This window comes from Rhinoderma darwinii, chromosome 6 (assembly GCF_050947455.1).
Source record: "Rhinoderma darwinii isolate aRhiDar2 chromosome 6, aRhiDar2.hap1, whole genome shotgun sequence".
NCBI lineage: Eukaryota > Metazoa > Chordata > Amphibia > Anura > Rhinodermatidae > Rhinoderma > Rhinoderma darwinii.
Window position 1 is genome coordinate 26,647,438 of NC_134692.1, and position 17,987 is coordinate 26,665,424.

The 17,987-nt window shown below is 39.6% G+C and overlaps 1 protein-coding gene across 2 annotated transcripts in view; it reads left to right on the top strand.

Moving 5' to 3' along the window:
* The window catches only part of SLC4A10 (solute carrier family 4 member 10), a 186,180-nt gene that overhangs the window by 136,060 nt on the left and 32,133 nt on the right, over positions 1 to 17,987 (top strand). For both annotated transcript variants that reach the window (XM_075829364.1, XM_075829363.1), the window contains exons 8-18: positions 467 to 624; positions 1,249 to 1,336; positions 5,481 to 5,627; positions 6,418 to 6,518; positions 7,248 to 7,422; positions 7,535 to 7,668; positions 8,189 to 8,434; positions 11,230 to 11,335; positions 14,578 to 14,739; positions 14,951 to 15,064; positions 17,797 to 17,958. In XM_075829364.1, coding sequence (XP_075685479.1) covers positions 467 to 624; positions 1,249 to 1,336; positions 5,481 to 5,627; positions 6,418 to 6,518; positions 7,248 to 7,422; positions 7,535 to 7,668; positions 8,189 to 8,434; positions 11,230 to 11,335; positions 14,578 to 14,739; positions 14,951 to 15,064; positions 17,797 to 17,958 — 1,593 coding nt within the window. The remainder of the gene's footprint in view (positions 1 to 466; positions 625 to 1,248; positions 1,337 to 5,480; positions 5,628 to 6,417; positions 6,519 to 7,247; positions 7,423 to 7,534; positions 7,669 to 8,188; positions 8,435 to 11,229; positions 11,336 to 14,577; positions 14,740 to 14,950; positions 15,065 to 17,796; positions 17,959 to 17,987) is intronic.

Genomic DNA, 17,987 nt, shown 5'->3' on the forward strand with positions numbered 1-17,987 from the left:
TTTGTCATTGGAAACAGTCAACAAGCTTGATGTCAGCCACACCCCTAACAGCTTAGCTGGGCTCCTATAAACCAGTGGGATAGTTTTTTCTTCTTCCATTGGATGACTCTATGCTGCCTGTTGCAAAGAGGATATTGCCCCAGCAAAGAATCCTGTTAGCTTACAGCTCTGAAGCCTCCAGAATTATGAATGCAGTTCTGAACTATAATACAGATACATGATAAGTAATCTAATGTATTTACAAAGTTACTCTTTTTTAATGTAAAGCTGAGGTGAGCACATGCTTTATAGCAATGGAGAAAACTGGGTCAGGATACAAATTGGTTGTCTGTTGTCACAACAACATGATCTCTACATACCGTATGTGCTGTAAAAACGAACTAGAAACCAAGGCTTTATTAATGTATTGAACTTTTAATTATTTTTTTATAATTTTACCATATTTATTATTTTTTCCCCAATACAGTTTGACTTGCATTTCATGAAAAAGATCCCTCCTGGAGCCGAAGCATCAAACATCTTAGTCGGTGAACTGGAATTCTTGGATCGTGCTGTAGTTGCTTTTGTTCGGCTGTCTCCAGCAGTCCTGCTTTCTGGTCTTACAGAAGTCCCAATCCCATCAAGGTATTAAATGTAAAACAGTATATAGAATATTTAGGTTAAACTTCCTATGACATGTTCTCATCAGGCACAGTAAAGGAATATGTTTATTTCTAATCCACCTTTGATTAACTTTGGCTATTTAGTTGCCAAGTGCATTATCTGGCATCTTTGCGATAAATCTTCATTGTTTTGTTGTGTTGTTTTTACTTATTTTCCAGTTTTTTTTAACTTTATGAAGTGTATAAAAATATATTACTCCCTGGATACCATCAACAAGCATGCAAAATGCTGATGGATCCTATTATCAATTAATATTTAATCTAATAATCTATCCATGGCAGCTTGACTCTGACATATACATTCTCAATGGTCGTTAATACTTAAACATCCAAGTAATCTTAATTTTACTTTCTATTTTATTTGGACCCGGAGACCATTCATAGCAGTATACTATACAGTTGTGCACTCAAAATAGTAAATAGGGAAACCAGATAAACAGCAGCTTGCTGACTGTTTCCAAGTTGCAGCAGGAGATTTTTTTAGTAACATTGGATGAGGAAGCTATTCCCCCTACCCTCAAAATCAGCACCTCTTAGTTATCTATCTAAACAAAACCATATCCTTGATCCTCCACCTCTTTTGCAGATTTTTGTTCATACTTCTGGGGCCACTTGGAAAGGGACAGCAGTATCATGAGATTGGACGGTCAATTGCTACATTGATGACAGATGAGGTAATTATTACTTGGCTGTTGTTGACCTCTAAGTATTATGTATTTTAATAGATTAATGTAAATTGTATGACTGCGAAAAACTGAATGAATACAGTAAGAGGCGCATATGTGGCAAGTTACAGTCTACTGAATTGAATCCTATTGAATAGGTGGCCATGTTATACATGGCCTGGCTGAGTTCACGAAAATGGAAGCTGTTGTTTCTTAGCTGCTCTCCGCTGCGCGTAAAGGATGCGGGTCCTGAGAGGGGGACCCTCTTCTAAGACGTCCATATGCCCTAATGACACGGACAGGGGTTGTCTTCTTAAGAAGAAAGATAAATAAAGGGCTTAATGTAAAGAGAATGTTTCACTAGTTTATTAATTCCCTATCTCCTAACTAATCTAATTGACGCTATGATGCTGATAACTACAGTGTGATTTGTTTTTTCAAAAACTTTTATTATTTGCAAAGTTATGAGCATTTTTCTAAATATGCTAATTTGGCTATACTTGCCAAATAGGAGGTGACTCTTTCTTTTCACTCTGGGCGGTGTAATGTTTTCTGTATGACGCTGTCCAATCCTCATACAGCTTCTCCCCCTTCCCTGCCCAGCAACACAGCGATCATATAGTATACAGCTTCCATTCCCGACTGTGTTTTCAACTGGTGATACCTCCAGTTGCTTTAGAGTTATGTCAGAACCGCTGTTCTAGGTGGTCCACATCCTGAGATATGGCTATTTGAAGTAATCCCCCTTCCCTCCAGCCTCAGTCTCTCACACTGTGTGAAGCAGCTTCATGCTGATAGGACGGCGTCAGAGGCTGTGAGGAAGCTCCACCTCAGGAGAATCGCTGCTGTTACCTCCCACTAGTCTAGTATGGCATCATTTGCATATTTAGAAAACTCATAACTGTTAAAATAAACTTTTTGGGACACAATTTTCACTAACATTATCAGTGTGACAGCGCCTATTAGATTAGCTAGGAGATAGGGCATTACTAAACTAGTGACAGATCCTCTTTAAAGAGGCTCTGTCACCAGATTTTGCAACCCCTATCTGCTATTGCAGCAGATCGGCGCTGCAATGTAGATTACAGTAACGTTTTTATTTTTAAAAAACGAGCATTTTTGGCCAAGTTATGACCATTTTCGTATTTATGCAAATGAGGCTTGCAAAAGTACAACTGGGCGTGTTGAAAAGTAAAAGTACAACTGGGCGTGTATTGTGTGCGTACATCGGGGCGTGTTTACTACTTTTACTAGCTGGGCGTTGTGTATAGAAGTATCATCCACTTCTCTTCACAACGCCCAGCTTCTGGCAGTGCAGACACAGCCGTGTTCTCCAGAGATCACGCTGTGTCGTCACTCACAGGTCCTGCATCGTGTCAGACGAGCGAGGACACATCAACACCAGAGGCTACAGATGATTCTGCAGCAGCATCAGCGTTTGCAGGTAAGTCGATGTAGCTACTTACCTGCAAATGCTGATGCTGCTGCAGAATCAACTGTAGCCTCTGGTGCCGACACGATGCAGGACCTGTGAGTGACGTCACAGATCTGCACTGCCAGAAGCTGGGCGTTGTGAAGAGAAGTGGATGATACTTCTCATCAGAAAGCCCAGCTAGTGAAAGTAGTAAACACGCCCCGATGTACGCACATAATACACGCCCACTTGGACTTTTAATTTAAACACGCCCATTTGGACTTTTGCAAGCCTCATTTGCATAAATACGAAAATGGTCATAACTTGGCCAAAAATGCTCGTTTTTTAAAAATAAAAACGTTACTGTAATCTACATTGCAGCGCCGATCTGCTGCAATAGCAGATAGGGGTTGCAAAATCTGGTGACAGAGCCTCTTTAAGGTGTTAGGTGAGCGACCTCCACTGATTCTCACTATTAGGAAAAAATGTTTCTTGTGAAAATAGAATGTGACGGAACATAATGACATCTGAGGACGCAGACATTCGACTTTTACTACTACATATGGAAATAAATGAATTATTCTTGAGATATGATGAACCCTGCTGTAAAAAGGTTAAGATTTATTTTCATTAATAATGAATGATAAGCGCATTGAAGCAGCATATTCCTAAATCCGCTGGAGAATGATGCTGTAAATACCAGAGGCTCAGATCTGTTACTAATTCTCACAGAGAAGGTTGGATAAATCCAGTCTGCGACTCTGGGTCTTTTTTTGCCAATCAGCCCATTCAGTGCTTGATATGGAACTCGGATATTGTTTTTACGGAAAAAGAAAAATGGTTATTACTTGTCTATTCTCCATAACACATCACAACTGTTCAGTTCTGAATATGTGCTGGAGAAGGAACTGTATAGTGAACATTAAAATAGGCTTCCTGGTACTGGTTAAATTATCCTGGGAAGGCTGGACACTGCGCTAGTTACCCTCATAGGGGGTGTGATTTTTAGCTCGTTCCCCATTGCCGTGTGTAGAGGGATACAGTGCAGTAGCGGTGACATCACTATAAAGGCAGACCACGCCACAGCTATAGGACTCGTGTTAAGAAGGAGGACCAGTGCTAAATTCCTGTTTACCAACACAGAGCCATTAAATTTTTCTGCATCCTCCACAATGGGGGAGCTCACTACATAGCTCTATAAATTTATATACACTGAGTTCCCCCTAGTGGAGGCTGCAGGGCGCCAGTTTTACCACGTACTTACTGCGTGAAGAGAAGCGCTATGGCCTATGGGGTATATTTATGAACATTATGGTGTGCAGACTGAGTGCCATATTTATGAAGCACCTGTTCCACTCTTTTTTACATATGACTGGGATAAAGTTGGCAAGGCTTTGTTTATTAAAATATTCCAAATATTCCTCAACTTTTCTACTTGCTCATAAATCTGTTACACGCTGCACAAGGGTAGACATTGCCGCACGGCTCACACAGTGAATAAGTGCTAACAGAGCTCTGTCGGAGCTTCCATATTAAAGGGTTGTGTAGTTTAGAAAACCTGTTTTCATATACCCTATTAGGAAATTCTGAGTTAATAGAGGGTGGTCCTCACTTTAGGATCTTGGTCAGAGTGGAGAGCAGTTGCAATGAGCTTCTCTTGTTCTGGGGAACCTGTCCTGCCTGGTTTTCCAACAGAATACTGCAGATTTTTGGGGGTCCCAGGAGGGGGACACTTTGTGATGAACCGATTGTCAATGGACCCTTCTAAGATGTGGGATTGGCCAAATCAGGGAACCCCTTTAAGTTTTGCTGTGGGGCCCTATGATTTCTATATATGTCCCTCCTTTACTTTGCTCACTTATTCTAGGGCTTATCAGTTCACTGTTGAGTGTTGGTTAAATTGTGTCTTATGTTCTATCCAGACATCTTCTATAAGTGTAAATTGAAATTAAGTTTACTCATAAGTGAAGTGGAAAATACAGGTATTGACCCGAGTAGGAGAACCCCGTAACCAAAGTCTCACCTACAGTACGTGATCCCCTGGTTGTGGCATCCATGAGTGTTTTCTGACCGGTTGCTCCCGCATCTTGCCTTCCGAAATGCTCAGGCAGTGGTTGTCATGATCTGCCCGGGATGGAACCTGAATAGGAAATGACTCACTGCACGGGCATCCGAAGACTTCACAGTGAGTCATTTTCTATTCTAGTTCCCAGGTAGGTCAAGACAACCGCTTAAATCTGAGTGTAAAGGCATCTGCAAAAGCGGCCTTCCAGAAGATTACTGTACTCTCGATTGGTAGGAAAAAATAGGTGAAAATTTGGGGCTGGGGTGGGCGCCTCTACTTCATGCAATAGCAGTATTTTTAGTTGTTTTTTGGAGTATCACTTTAAAACACAGACTCTTCTATAAAATTTTATCCACTGGTTGTTGCATTTGCGGTCACTACAAGCCAAAAATATAATTTTTCTCAGGTCGGTATATTATTTCCTTGTAAATGTAAGATTCCGCCGTATAAAGAGCAGTTCAATCTTATTTTTCTTTCCTGTGAACAGGGAAAAGGTTTTAGCAAAATTGAAATATTACGGATGGTCTTTCAAATTGAATCCAACATTCTAGAAGAATTGGTGCAACGTGATTACAAAGCTTTAGTTTTCATAGGAAAAACTGATTTCCATTATACCATTGTTTATTTTAGTATTAGTCTCGTAAATGCATAATTTCCCATCTCCTCCATAACAGGTATTTCATGATGTTGCGTACAAAGCTAAAGATCGTAATGATTTGGTATCTGGAATAGATGAATTTCTTGACCAAGTTACAGTTCTTCCACCAGGGGAATGGGACCCATCGATCCGCATTGAACCACCAAAAAATGTCCCATCACAAGTGAGTTACAACAAGCTACTTATGAAAATTCTCATCTCCGTTATTTCAGTCCAGGTTTTAGACTGACCAAGTATTTAAAGGGACAAATAATTATTGTGTTTCTAAAAACCACAAAACTACGGTGATCAATAATGACCATTGAAAAAACGCCCAGTGTGAACACAGCCTTACACATAAGATTGCTGTTGACCGGTTTGGCTCCGACCTGCCCAGACAGAGCGACTTATCTGCCATCTGAATAAAAGGATCGTCATGATGAAATTCTATTTGCCTGATCCTCGTTTTCTCCAACAGCTGCCATCGAAGTACCCGTTGGACGGCCCCCATACACATTACATGATCATATCAGTAAAGATTAATCTAATGCGTATGGGCAGCATTAGAAACCTCAAAATATAGGCACCTGGGCTGAAAGATCCACTGACAGTGGTTCCACAATGGGGTGAAATGGAAGCCTATGGGCTTCTTAATTGGTTGAGCCCTTTGACGCAGCCATACCTCTGCCAGCTGGCATTTCTTTCTTGGCATTATAGAATTTCCAAGGACTTGTGCTGAACTGTATCATGAAATTGGAGGCACACGGAGGTACAGTAGGGCCCCATAGACTACTATGGTTGATGTATTATGACTCCTACATAATTCTACCCTTAGCGTTTGTTTCTGTGTTCCCCCCTTAGTATTTTCCTCATACGGACATCAATTTTTATTGTCTCTGTCATCTAAAATAAAAATTATTTAAAGGTAAACCTCTGGAGTTCAAATCAACTTATCATTTTGAAATTCCATTTAGGAAAAGAGAAAAACTCCTGGTGTGCCTAATGGGACAGCAGCATTAGGGGAGACAGAAGAACATGAGGGTCACAGTGGGCCTGAGCTACAAAGGACTGGAAGGTTGGTTGAATTTCCTTTTAACTTGTTTGGGGCAGCTTAGTTCTCAGGTGCCTTGTAATATGAGAGTCATGAGTTTGAATTTGACCGGGGGCACTCAGGACCACCATCAAGGATAATAACAGAACCACCATTAAGGATAATAACAGGACCACCATCAAGGATAATAACAGGACCACCATCAAGGATAATAAGAAGACCACCATCCTGTCATTGCCATGCAGCCTTTCTTAATACCCCAATTAGAAAGACAAAGTCAGCAATTTCTAAAAAAATAAGGTGGTGCTGGTTATATAAAATAAAATAAGTCAGAATACTCACTCAATACCAACTCATTTACCGTTAAGTAATTATCATTGATTTAGAAACTTTAAAGGGGCCATAATTGGAAGCCTACAACATGTGTGCCACCACTTTGTATGGAAGACATTTCCATCCATTTTCAAAACGAATCTTGCCATCGTCTAGAAAAAAGCAAAACAAAAAGAAAACCTTGACAGAATGGTAGATAAACCCTCCCTTCCTTATATTTAGCATGCTGAAGATTAATCCTTTTTTTTTTTACCTAAACATGCCCCACTTTTCCTGACCTGTAGACTGTATGTCCACAATGACCCCCCACTTTTTGTTTGTTGTAGAAGAGTCTAATCTGTGCAGCGTTTTATGGTTGGTCTTTGTTATTATTGTAAATTCTTAAGTGACTTTTGGCTTTATACTTTTTCTTCATTCTAGGGTGTTTGGGGGCTTGGTCCTAGATATCAAGAGGAAAGCTCCTTTCTTCTGGAGTGACTTCAGGGATGCTTTTAGCTTGCAATGTTTAGCTTCGTTTCTATTCCTGTACTGTGCGTGCATGTCTCCTGTTATCACATTCGGTGGTCTTCTCGGAGAGGCAACTGAAGGTCGTATAGTAGGTGTTGTACCTTATACAGTTACAGTGTATAGATTGCTTACTGATATTTAGTGTTTTGCTTTATGAGTTGACCAATGAACCCATATGTGCCTTATTTTACTCTGCCTAGAGTGCAATAGAATCTTTGTTTGGAGCCTCAATGACAGGGATAGCGTTTTCCCTGTTTGGTGGACAACCTCTTACCATTCTGGGGAGTACAGGACCAGTGCTGGTGTTTGAAAAGATTTTGTTCAAATTTTGCAAGTAAGTGATAAAAACAAAATGACATATAATATGCGAACAGTAAATAATACAGTATTTAGTAACATTTTAAAGTCAAACTTGTGATGTTTGCTCTAGTCAGAGTCACCAAACTATTTTCCCTGTGGGATGGGACAATAAATTATTTGTGAAATCCTATTAAACCCACCAGTTAAAAGCATTTTTGTAGAATTACAACCGGCAAAGAATGGGTTGAAGTTACATCACTTCATCTGATGATTCAGATTTGTCTTCTTCTTTCATTCATGGCATCTATCTATCTATCTATCTATCTATCTATCTATCTATCTATCTATCTATCTATCTATCTATCTATCTATCTATCTATCTATCTATCTATCTATCTATCTATCTATCTATCTATCTCACTATTATCTATCTATCTATCTATCTATCTATCTATCTATCTATCTATCTATCTATCTATCTATCTATCTATCTATCTATCTATCTATCTATCTATCTATCTATCTATCATGTATTTTCATTTTTCCTCCCATAGGGAATATGAGCTTTCGTACCTCTCGCTAAGAGCAAGCATAGGTCTCTGGACGGCTTTTAATTGTATTGTCCTGGTGGCCACGGATGCAAGTTCCCTGGTGTGTTATATTACACGGTTTACTGAGGAAGCGTTTGCGGCTCTCATCTGCATCATATTCATTTACGAGGCCTTAGAAAAGCTGTTTCAACTAGGTGAGAAACATCCAATCAACATGAATAATAATTTGGAACTTCTAACACAGTATTCGTAAGTACAGTCTCTTTTTCCTCTAAGTTATGAATTCCAGAGTGAGGGAGAGGTTTAGAAGCCTGTAGAACAATCCACTTTATAGTACTCTTTTTTTGATCATTTAGTAAGTACTCCCAAAAATCACAGACCTGTTCTCACTGGATGCAATAGATAACTTAGACAAAGGACAGATTAATTAAAGTCTGAATTGGGAAAATGTAAAATAATGTGACTAAACCGTCAATAAAATGACACTGGAACATGCATTCATGTCGCCCGATTTATAAAATCATTGCGCACAACTTCTGAATTTGGTTTTACACTCTAGTTAAAAGTTGGGTCGAATTTGCGTACCAACTGTCCCCCAATGGAAGATGTCAGGGGAGAGACTGATAGGGGCTGTTGGATTTCAACATGCAGAATGCTTTGTTCCCCTGTGAGATAATCCACTCCTAGAGATTATTCCCTTCTTCCAATGAAAATTAACTTACACACTGAGTCGTGCTTTTATTTATAGTATATTCGGAAGAAATAGCTGTTGGACAAACGAGCATTCACCCGAAAGCTATTTCACTTGTATGGCCAGCCTAAAGAGGTCCTGTCACAAGGTCATATAAGTTGAAGTGGTTAACTGACCTGAATAGCGCTGCCTCCCGGATTCCAGCGCTGTTTTATTTTTTTTCCCCAGAGATATGGCCCACTGTTGTGTTGGCTCCCTATGTGCTAATTTGCTGTAGTTAGCCAGCAGGGCGTGAACTAACCTTAAGCTGCCTTGCGCTGATTGGTCAGCATCAGAGGCAGGGAAGCTAGCTCCACCCAGTTGGCTAACTACAGTAGATTAGTATATAGGGAGCCAACACAACACTGGGCCATATATCTGGAATGGGGGGATCCAGAAAAAAAGAACTGCACAGGATTCAGGGAGACAGTGCTATTCAGGTCAGTTATCCAGTTTAACTTAGATGACCTAGTGACAGGTCCTCTTTAAGGGCCTGTTCACATCAGTTTGACTTTCCGTTGCGGGGTTAACCCGACGGAAACCTCCGACAGAACCCCGGAACGGAAAGCCAACGCTGATGTGAACAGGCCCTAAGATGTCCAACCAAAGTCACATTATAATAAATGGTTGGTGGTAATTTATAATAAAATAGCATCTTTTTATATTCATCATAAGATAGAGAAATATATTGGATGAGTTATCCATTAAAAGGGTTTCCTTGGGTTAAACAGTTCCCATATTAGAGGGGTTGTATGTCATGGGATAACCCTATTATGAAACTGTGGAGTTAGATTTTTCTTTTTCTTTTACTGAGTTGTTCAGATTGTTTAATCCTTTGTCAGAAATTAGTAAAGTAAACCAAAAATTAAGTAAAAAAATTATTTTGGGTTTAGAAAATAAAATAAACAATAAGAAGTCAACTCTTCCCTCCCTTATCAATATCTTGTCTAAAGACCTTGACTGCTAAGTGAGGGAAAGATAATTGGTGAGTTCGCCTTTAACCACACGGTGACAACCTGTTATTTTAATTAAATAACAACCAACTAAACTAGTGAAGTCGCTGCCTGTTAAACCAACTTAAAGGGATTTTCAGGACTTTAGGATAGACCATTAATATTTGATTGGTGTAGACCCGACTTTCGGCATCCCAGCGAGCGCTGTGTCCCCTTATTGTTTGCCCAGGCACAGTGCCTGGTTGTGGGCAATCCCATTCTAGTGAATATGACTGAACTTCAGTACCAGACACAGTCACGATTTTAAATGGTGTTATGCAGGAGTTTACAATGAAGGGGACATAAAAATGTTCTGGTTGTCGAGGGTGCTGGCAGTAAGACCCCCACCATTGAAATATTATTGGCCTATAGGAATAGGCCATTAAATGGGTTATCTGCGTTTTTAAAATTGATGGCCTATCCTTAGGCACGTGCAAGTACGAATGAGAAGGAGAACTATGTAAACAATAAAGGGGCCCCTTCAAACAGCTGATTGGCGGGGGTGCCAAAAGTTGGACCCCCACCGATCTAATATTGATGGCCTATTCTAAGAATAGGCCATCAATATTAAAAACCTGGATAACTCCTTTTATATTAAAGTCTCAGAAACCTTTTTAAGTAAGTTTGAAGACACGAAAACTTCCCTTCTGCATCTATTAAATTGTTGGTACTGATCATCAGAGTTTAAACATACTTACATATTAATTGCGGTCCATAATATGATGCTCAATATGAAACCTTATTCACCATATTGCAGTGAGTGCTGTTCTGTACGGGGGATATTTAACACACAATACTACAAAGATACTCAAGGTCACAGAACAATAGCACCTCGACACATAGTATCCCAGAGCAATAGTACCCCGACATTCGAATTCGGGAACAGTGGCATATTGGTGCAATTCATATATATGGTAATATCAAGGAAATATTTGTACAGGTTTTCAATTCAGACTTTATTTCTGTAATTTAAACACAATTAGTATATTTTTTCCTACAGTTTTGATAATTAGGAATGCACTTATTATAGTAGTTTATCATTTGCTTTGAGAAATATGTTGCGTGATTGCAAGGTCATCTCATAGTATATGGATTTACTTAATAGCCTTGGAGTAATGAAAACCCGAAATAAAACAAGCATAACATATGTCACAATGCAGCAAATGAATGAGTTCTATTGAGCGCAGTATGTTAGTGTTTTTTTTATGTAAGATTACTTTAGGCAAACCAATTCAGATTCATTAAAGTGTTAGTATTTTACCACTGAATCCTTAGCCAAACTATCGCCCAAAGATCTTTTCTCGATCTTGTATCCTTTTTAGGTGCAGTTGTGCGGAGCCCACCAACCCTAGTAATGAGACTTTGAAATATTGGGATAAAGCCAATATAACCACGTCAGAAATAACCTGGAATAACCTGACTGTCAGTGTAAGTTGGTTTATGATAAAAAATCCCAACTTAGATTCTGAAGATCCAACTATAGTTCCAGACTATAAGTTGTGGTCCAATATGGCCGCAGCAGGGCATCATGTTTTCAGCTCTGGACGATCCCTACTTGTTAGAAGGTTACTTGACAATAAGTTAATTAGAAGAGAAAAAAAAACCAAGGGGAGGAAACCTCCAACTCACCAGTCATGCGTCTTGCATTCAAACTTCGCCCGGATCTCCGTGACGGCTCACGGTAAGTGACATGGAAAAACAAAGGAAAATCGATCCAGCGCTGTTAGGTATTTTAAAAAGGAATTGGTGTTCCCACTTTTATTGTAGTAGAAAAAATAAAAAATATATGACCAAACGCAGTAGCGAGGTGGTTTCAAGTAATAAGAATTGAAGCCTACGCGTTTCAAACACTATCAGTGTCCTTATTCATGGCTGATATCAGCCATGAATAAGGACACTGATAGTGTTTGAAACGCGAAGGCTTCAACACATATTACTTGAAACCACCTTGCTACTGCGTTTGGTCATATATATATATTTTTTTTAACTACAATAAAAGTGGGAACACCGATTCCTTTTTAAAATACCTAACAGCGCTGGATCGATTTTCCTTTGTTTTTCCAATAAGTTAATTACAAATTGTCCCCCTGCTGGGACCCCCAGCGATCAAATGCAGTATGTGGGGAAACCTGGCAGCAAGTATTGAATTTATCTGCAGTGCCACCGCAGGAGAAATTAAGCATTACACAGTGGCCTTTAAATCAATAGGTTGTCTGTGTAATGCAGGACAGGAAAGGTCCTCCTGATCGAGAGACTCTTTTTGCAACTGCTCTCTTCTCTGGCCAAAAAAAAGAGGATCCTGAACAGGTGGCTGCCCCTCTATACACTCAGAATTCTCTAATAGGGTATAGAAAAGGTGGTCCCTAAACTAGACGACCCCTTTAATTTCTGCTGTGCAAATAGACTAAATTCTACTGCAAAATCAGACACCTCCCTCTTAAAGACCCATATACAGCAGCAGAAACCTTACCCCACTGCTCTTCCAGCATCATATTAAGTTTGTGGGGGGGGGGCCTCTATCCCTCCTCTGGGACCTTGAACCCACATAAAACATCCATATGGCAATCAAATATAGAGGTGGTAGCTGCGCATGCATGTGGCCCTCTCAAGTGAAGGATATAGGTGTTAGGGGAAATAGCTGCCACAGGAATGCAGGGCTAACTCTTCTCGGCTGGATAGTATTACCGAAATGGCCATTATTAGAGTACCCCTAGAGCCCTAATGTGGTGGAGGCCCCAGGTCCTTATAGGTCCTGTGCTCTGATTTTAGTGGGCTTCCATAGAAATGAAGCCCCACCTCTTTATCTAAGCCCACCCAGGCATTAGAACTCAGGCTGAATTGGAGTGAAATTGAAGGAGATGGATCCCAGTTTTCTTCAACATTTCTTCAAAGCTGACTTATGTTTGCATTCCATTGGATTTTTCCTCATTTATTTTTAGGCTTGATGTCCCTTTAAGACTATTCATGTTCTTAATATTTCAAATAAAATAAGGAAGACTAAGTGTTTATTGCTTTTTACCCCTTAATCCTGCTTTTTCTGCCTAATATATCTAGTGATCTCTAAAAAGATGTTGTTCATGTAAAATTTCCATTTCGGGTCAAAGCCAATAAGCTTACCATCTTGTGTGGCGGCCTTCATGAGCTTCTTTTTGTATAAAATAACCCCATGATTTAAACAAGAAAAAAAAATATGTCCACAAGTATCTCATGCATCACTCTTTATGGCTATCCGTTTCCAGATAAAGCTAAAACCTCGCCAATAAAATATGTTTTGTTTTTTTTCAAAATCAACTTAAAAACATGATAGAGTAAAGAGGATTTCTATTGATGCGTGACAGATGGCACAGTCAGACTCTTCTAAAATGTATCCAAAAGCTCATATTTCCTCTAAAATATTTTTTTTCCAGCTGTTCAGGATATGTATTGAAATATAACAAATTTTTTTTATTTTCAATTCCTAAGCTTATCATAAGCGCTGCTTCCTGTTTAATGGTAGGGTGCAATCAGCATATAATTTTAGCTGTATCTGTAATTTTTGGAAATGTGAGTCTTGTCCTTGTTTTGGACGTAAAATGCTTGGGGAAGAAGCTCTCATTTTAGAACAGAAATGAATTTCAATCAACTTACGAGAAATTAGTGGTAAAACTATATAAGTAGCACACCCTGAAATTTAAATTAGGAGAGAAAGTTGTTTGGATCCAAAAACTGGTCAGGGTTGGTCATGGGAGGTACATAGCAGACACATTTTTCATAATTTGGCAATGCTGTAGCCACATCTCTGTTGGATGTACCTCCGATTTATAAAAATATCCTTGTCATACCATGGTCGAATAGCAGTGCTTTAATAATGCTGCATTACCTTGCCCAAATAAAAGTTAGATTCTGTGCTCAACTAATGCTGCCATATAGTTGTTAAGTAATGTTATCATACAGTGCCCATATATCTTTGCTGTACAATGCACATGGTAGGCTTCTTTCACATCTGCGTTGGGGCTCCGTTCGTGGGTCCCGTCGGAGCTTTCCATCAGGGGAACCCATGAACGGAATCCAAACTGAAACAAATGGAAACCATAGGTGACGGATGCGGTGCAAATGGTTTCCGTTTGTCACCGTTGTTTAAGGGTTCCGTAATTTTGACGGAATCAATACCGTAGTCAACTGCGCTATTGATTTTGTCAAAACTACGGAACCCTTACACAACGGTGACAAACAGAAACCATTTGCATCGGATCCGTCACAATTGAAGTCAATGGTGATACAAACGAAAACCTATGGTTTCCGTTTCTATCAGTTTGGAATCCGTTCATGGGTTCCCCTGATGGAAAGGTCCGATGGAACCCATGAACGGAGTCCCAATGCAGATGTGAACAAAGCATTTATACTGCCATAAACTGGCTAAATAATACTGCCACACAGTGCTTACGTAGATTCTTCAAAAATGTTGTATTAGGGTACGTATGTTCACATAGAGTATAAAAACTGCTGATTTTTAGCAACAGATTTAATTGTGGAAAATCCACAGCGTATTACAGTATCCACACGCTGCGGAAAAATCTGCCGAAAAAACATTCATAAACTGACTATGTAGGTGCAGCCATGTTCATAGGTTATATTACAAAGACATGTGCATTGCATGAAAGTAATTATTAAAATCAATTGTATTTTCACAGGCATGCAAGGAATATAAAGGACTTTTTGTGGGTAGTGCCTGTGGACATGAAGGCCCATATGTACCCGATGTCCTGTTCTGGTCCATCATCTTATTCTTTTCAACCGTTACGCTTTCATCAACCCTAAAACAATTCAAAACCAGCAGATATTTTCCTACAAAGGTACTAATAAATTGTGGCATTTTAATCAATATACCTCTGGTTGCCCCTAGCGGTTCCTGTAATATTATTTAACAAGGGTCCTCACAATGGTGGACTATCCTCTTATAATCTCATCATTATTTTGTTATTATATAGTACATTTTATTAAACTGTAACTATGGGAATGACTAGGCTTCAGATTCATCATTGACTCCTTTTGTTTTATATATAGGTCCGTTCAATTATCAGTGACTTTGCTGTGTTCCTTACCATAATGTCAATGGTTCTGATAGATTATGGTCTTGGAATTCCATCTCCGAAGCTTCAGGTTCCCAGTGATTTCAAGGTAATAAAAAAGGGCAATCTATGTTCTGTTTTCTGACCTGTTTGACCAGGATATTACATTGATGACCAAAATGAATCCGCAGGAGCAGTGGTGCTCGCCAACCCACCACGGACTCTCCACTGCAGGATCAGGCACAGTGACATCCATACTAGTGTGGCTGTGCCTGGTACTGCACCTCTACCATGCTCAGCACCATTGACTTGAATTGGCTGAGCTGCAATAAGGTACAGCCACATTTCAAAGGATTCTGCTGTGCTGAGTACTGAAGTGAAGGGGCCACGGCATAGCAGCGAGTGCTGCTGCCTATTCGTACTGCTGATCGGTGGGTGTCCTAGCTTTCCAAAGGATAGTCTATCAGGGTAATATCCTGGAATCCCCTTTAAGGGTATATTCACATAGGACATATCCATCCTAGAACCCGCAGGGAATTCCGACTGAAAAGCTGCATCAAATTGCGGTTCAGATTCTCGGGCGGCAGCAGTCACATGGGATGAAACGTTATCCCGGGAGGCCAGTCTGCATGGAGAACAGAGGGATGCGTTGCTATGACAACACCCCAGGGGAGTATTGTCCTTTATTCATTTTAAACAGAATTTTAAAAAAATTCTTTGCTATTTTTGCAGCGTATTTTTGCTATTTCTTGCAGGCTTTCCCCTTTGAATTCAATGCAACGAAATAGCAATGATTTTGCAGCATAAATTGACGTGCTGTGGATTTAAGAATAGCACTGCAGGCCAATTTATGAACGTTTTCTCAGCTGATTTTTTTTGCAGTGCATGGATGAGATTTTTTCAAATCTAATCATCTCATCCACTTTGCTGATACTGTAATACGCTGCAGAATTTCCGCAATAAAATCTGGTGCGTAAAATCTGCAGCTAATCGGCTACGTGTGCACATCGCAGGAAGAAGAAGCGTCATGCCCTTTCTTCAGGGCGTTTCTGTCTCTGACCTCCCATTGACAATGGGAGACAGAGAAAGCGCAGCGCTTTTTGCCCACGGCGCTCAATGGACGCGGCAAAAAAACGCCACAAAAAGCGTGTCAAAAAGAGTGCAGTCAGGTCATTTGAGGCAGATTTTTCCGCCTGCAAAAATCTCTGTGTGAACCAGGGACTAAGGGTGAACTGACTGCGCATTAGGGCTGGATCAAGGTTGATAGAGGCCCCCTGGGTATTGTCTCTTTTATTGCCCCTTTTATTGCCCCTATAATCCTGCCTTGTTGACTATTCCAACAAAATTAAAAATATTCCTGTGTTTTACTTGTAAATGAGTGAAATAATTTAATATACTGCAGAGCATTTCGGCTGATTAATACAGGAAAGCGTTGGCTCTGGGGGCTGTTGTGTGGTAATAGCATTCAGGCTAGAATGTAAATGTATTTTGCATTCAGAGTGCTTATTATCCCATCCTGGAAGATGAATATGAATATGTTAAAGTATCTGTCACTGTATATATTATGCATCAATTTGATTTTATAATAAGCTGCTTTGAAAACTCCTGCAGGGAACTGTTCATCAAGCTGGACACAATGTAGAAATGTAATGAATAAGCCTTGACATAACGGAGACATCGGGAAATAGGAAGTAGAGATGATCGAAACTGCTGCAGTATAATCTGCCGAGAGTCTCATTAACAAAAGCTTCTCTCCTCCATTTCAAGTGAAAAGCTATTTTTTTGCTTTTCCTATTACTTATACCTAATGTATGATTCTGTGGTTCATTTTTCGCATACCCCAAAAGTAACAACCGTATTTGGTAATTGTTAAAGGGGTCATAACTTCCCTTTACATTAATAATAAAACAAACGCAAAAATTTTAGGCTTCACTTTTGAGTGGTTTGCTCAGTATATAGCAACAAGTTATAAAAAAAATTTATACACTTTGTGTATCAATTCTTTATGTTTTTCAAGATCTCTGCTTGCTGTAATTCATTGGGAGCCTTAATTGCTTACTTCTAAGGATACATTCACAGAGTGCGGTTTTGCCACGCAGCCAAAAATGCACTGCAAATACGCATGTGTTCTTACCATGATTTTCCGCAATTTTGCGATAAGCACAATTACCATGGTGGTTTTTTTGGGGCCGTTTTCGGTCATGCAGGAGATACCCAACAAAATCACACCATATTAATACACGCTAAAGGCTTAAAGGCTATGTACACCTTTGAAAATGTTTTTTGTTTATGTATAAATGTTTATAAGTGTGATTGGTGCAACTTTCTAAATACTTTTTATAAAAAAATATTTGTACCTTTTGAGATACAGCTGCTTTGTATTCTGTATACAGAGCAGCTGCATCTTGCGCTGAGACCTGAATTCATCAGGTCAGCGGCACTGACGGGTTCAGTAACAGCGGGTTCTCGGTGTCTCTGACGTGCAGGATCGAGCTGTTACCGATCACATCTAAGTCCATAACTTAGATGTGATCGATAACAGGTGGATAGTAAAGAGCGTAAAGGGACATATGGATAGTAAAGAGAGTACAGCATCAGACCATACAGGGTTTTTTTGTAGTCTGTTACCATAGAGACACATAGCTGCATAGGAGCTGAAGACAAAATGGTAGGAGATTTTAAATTAAGTTGCTTAATTTTTCATGTTAGATAACTAATGATGAATATATGCCACAAAGTGGACCATGTAGGAAAAGGCTGTCTTTTTAATGACATTATTTAAAAATATATTATAATTATATAGTTGGCAAATAATAGTTTCTTCTTTGGTTTCTTTTTCAGCCAACTAGAGATGATCGAGGCTGGATTGTTTCTCCCTTAGGACCAAACCCTTGGTGGACCGTGATCGCAGCCATTATTCCCTCTCTGCTCTGTACAATTTTGATCTTTATGGACCAACAAATAACAGCTGTCATTATTAACAGAAAAGAACACAAGTTGAAGGTAGAATTCATTCTTGTTGTGGCGGTCAC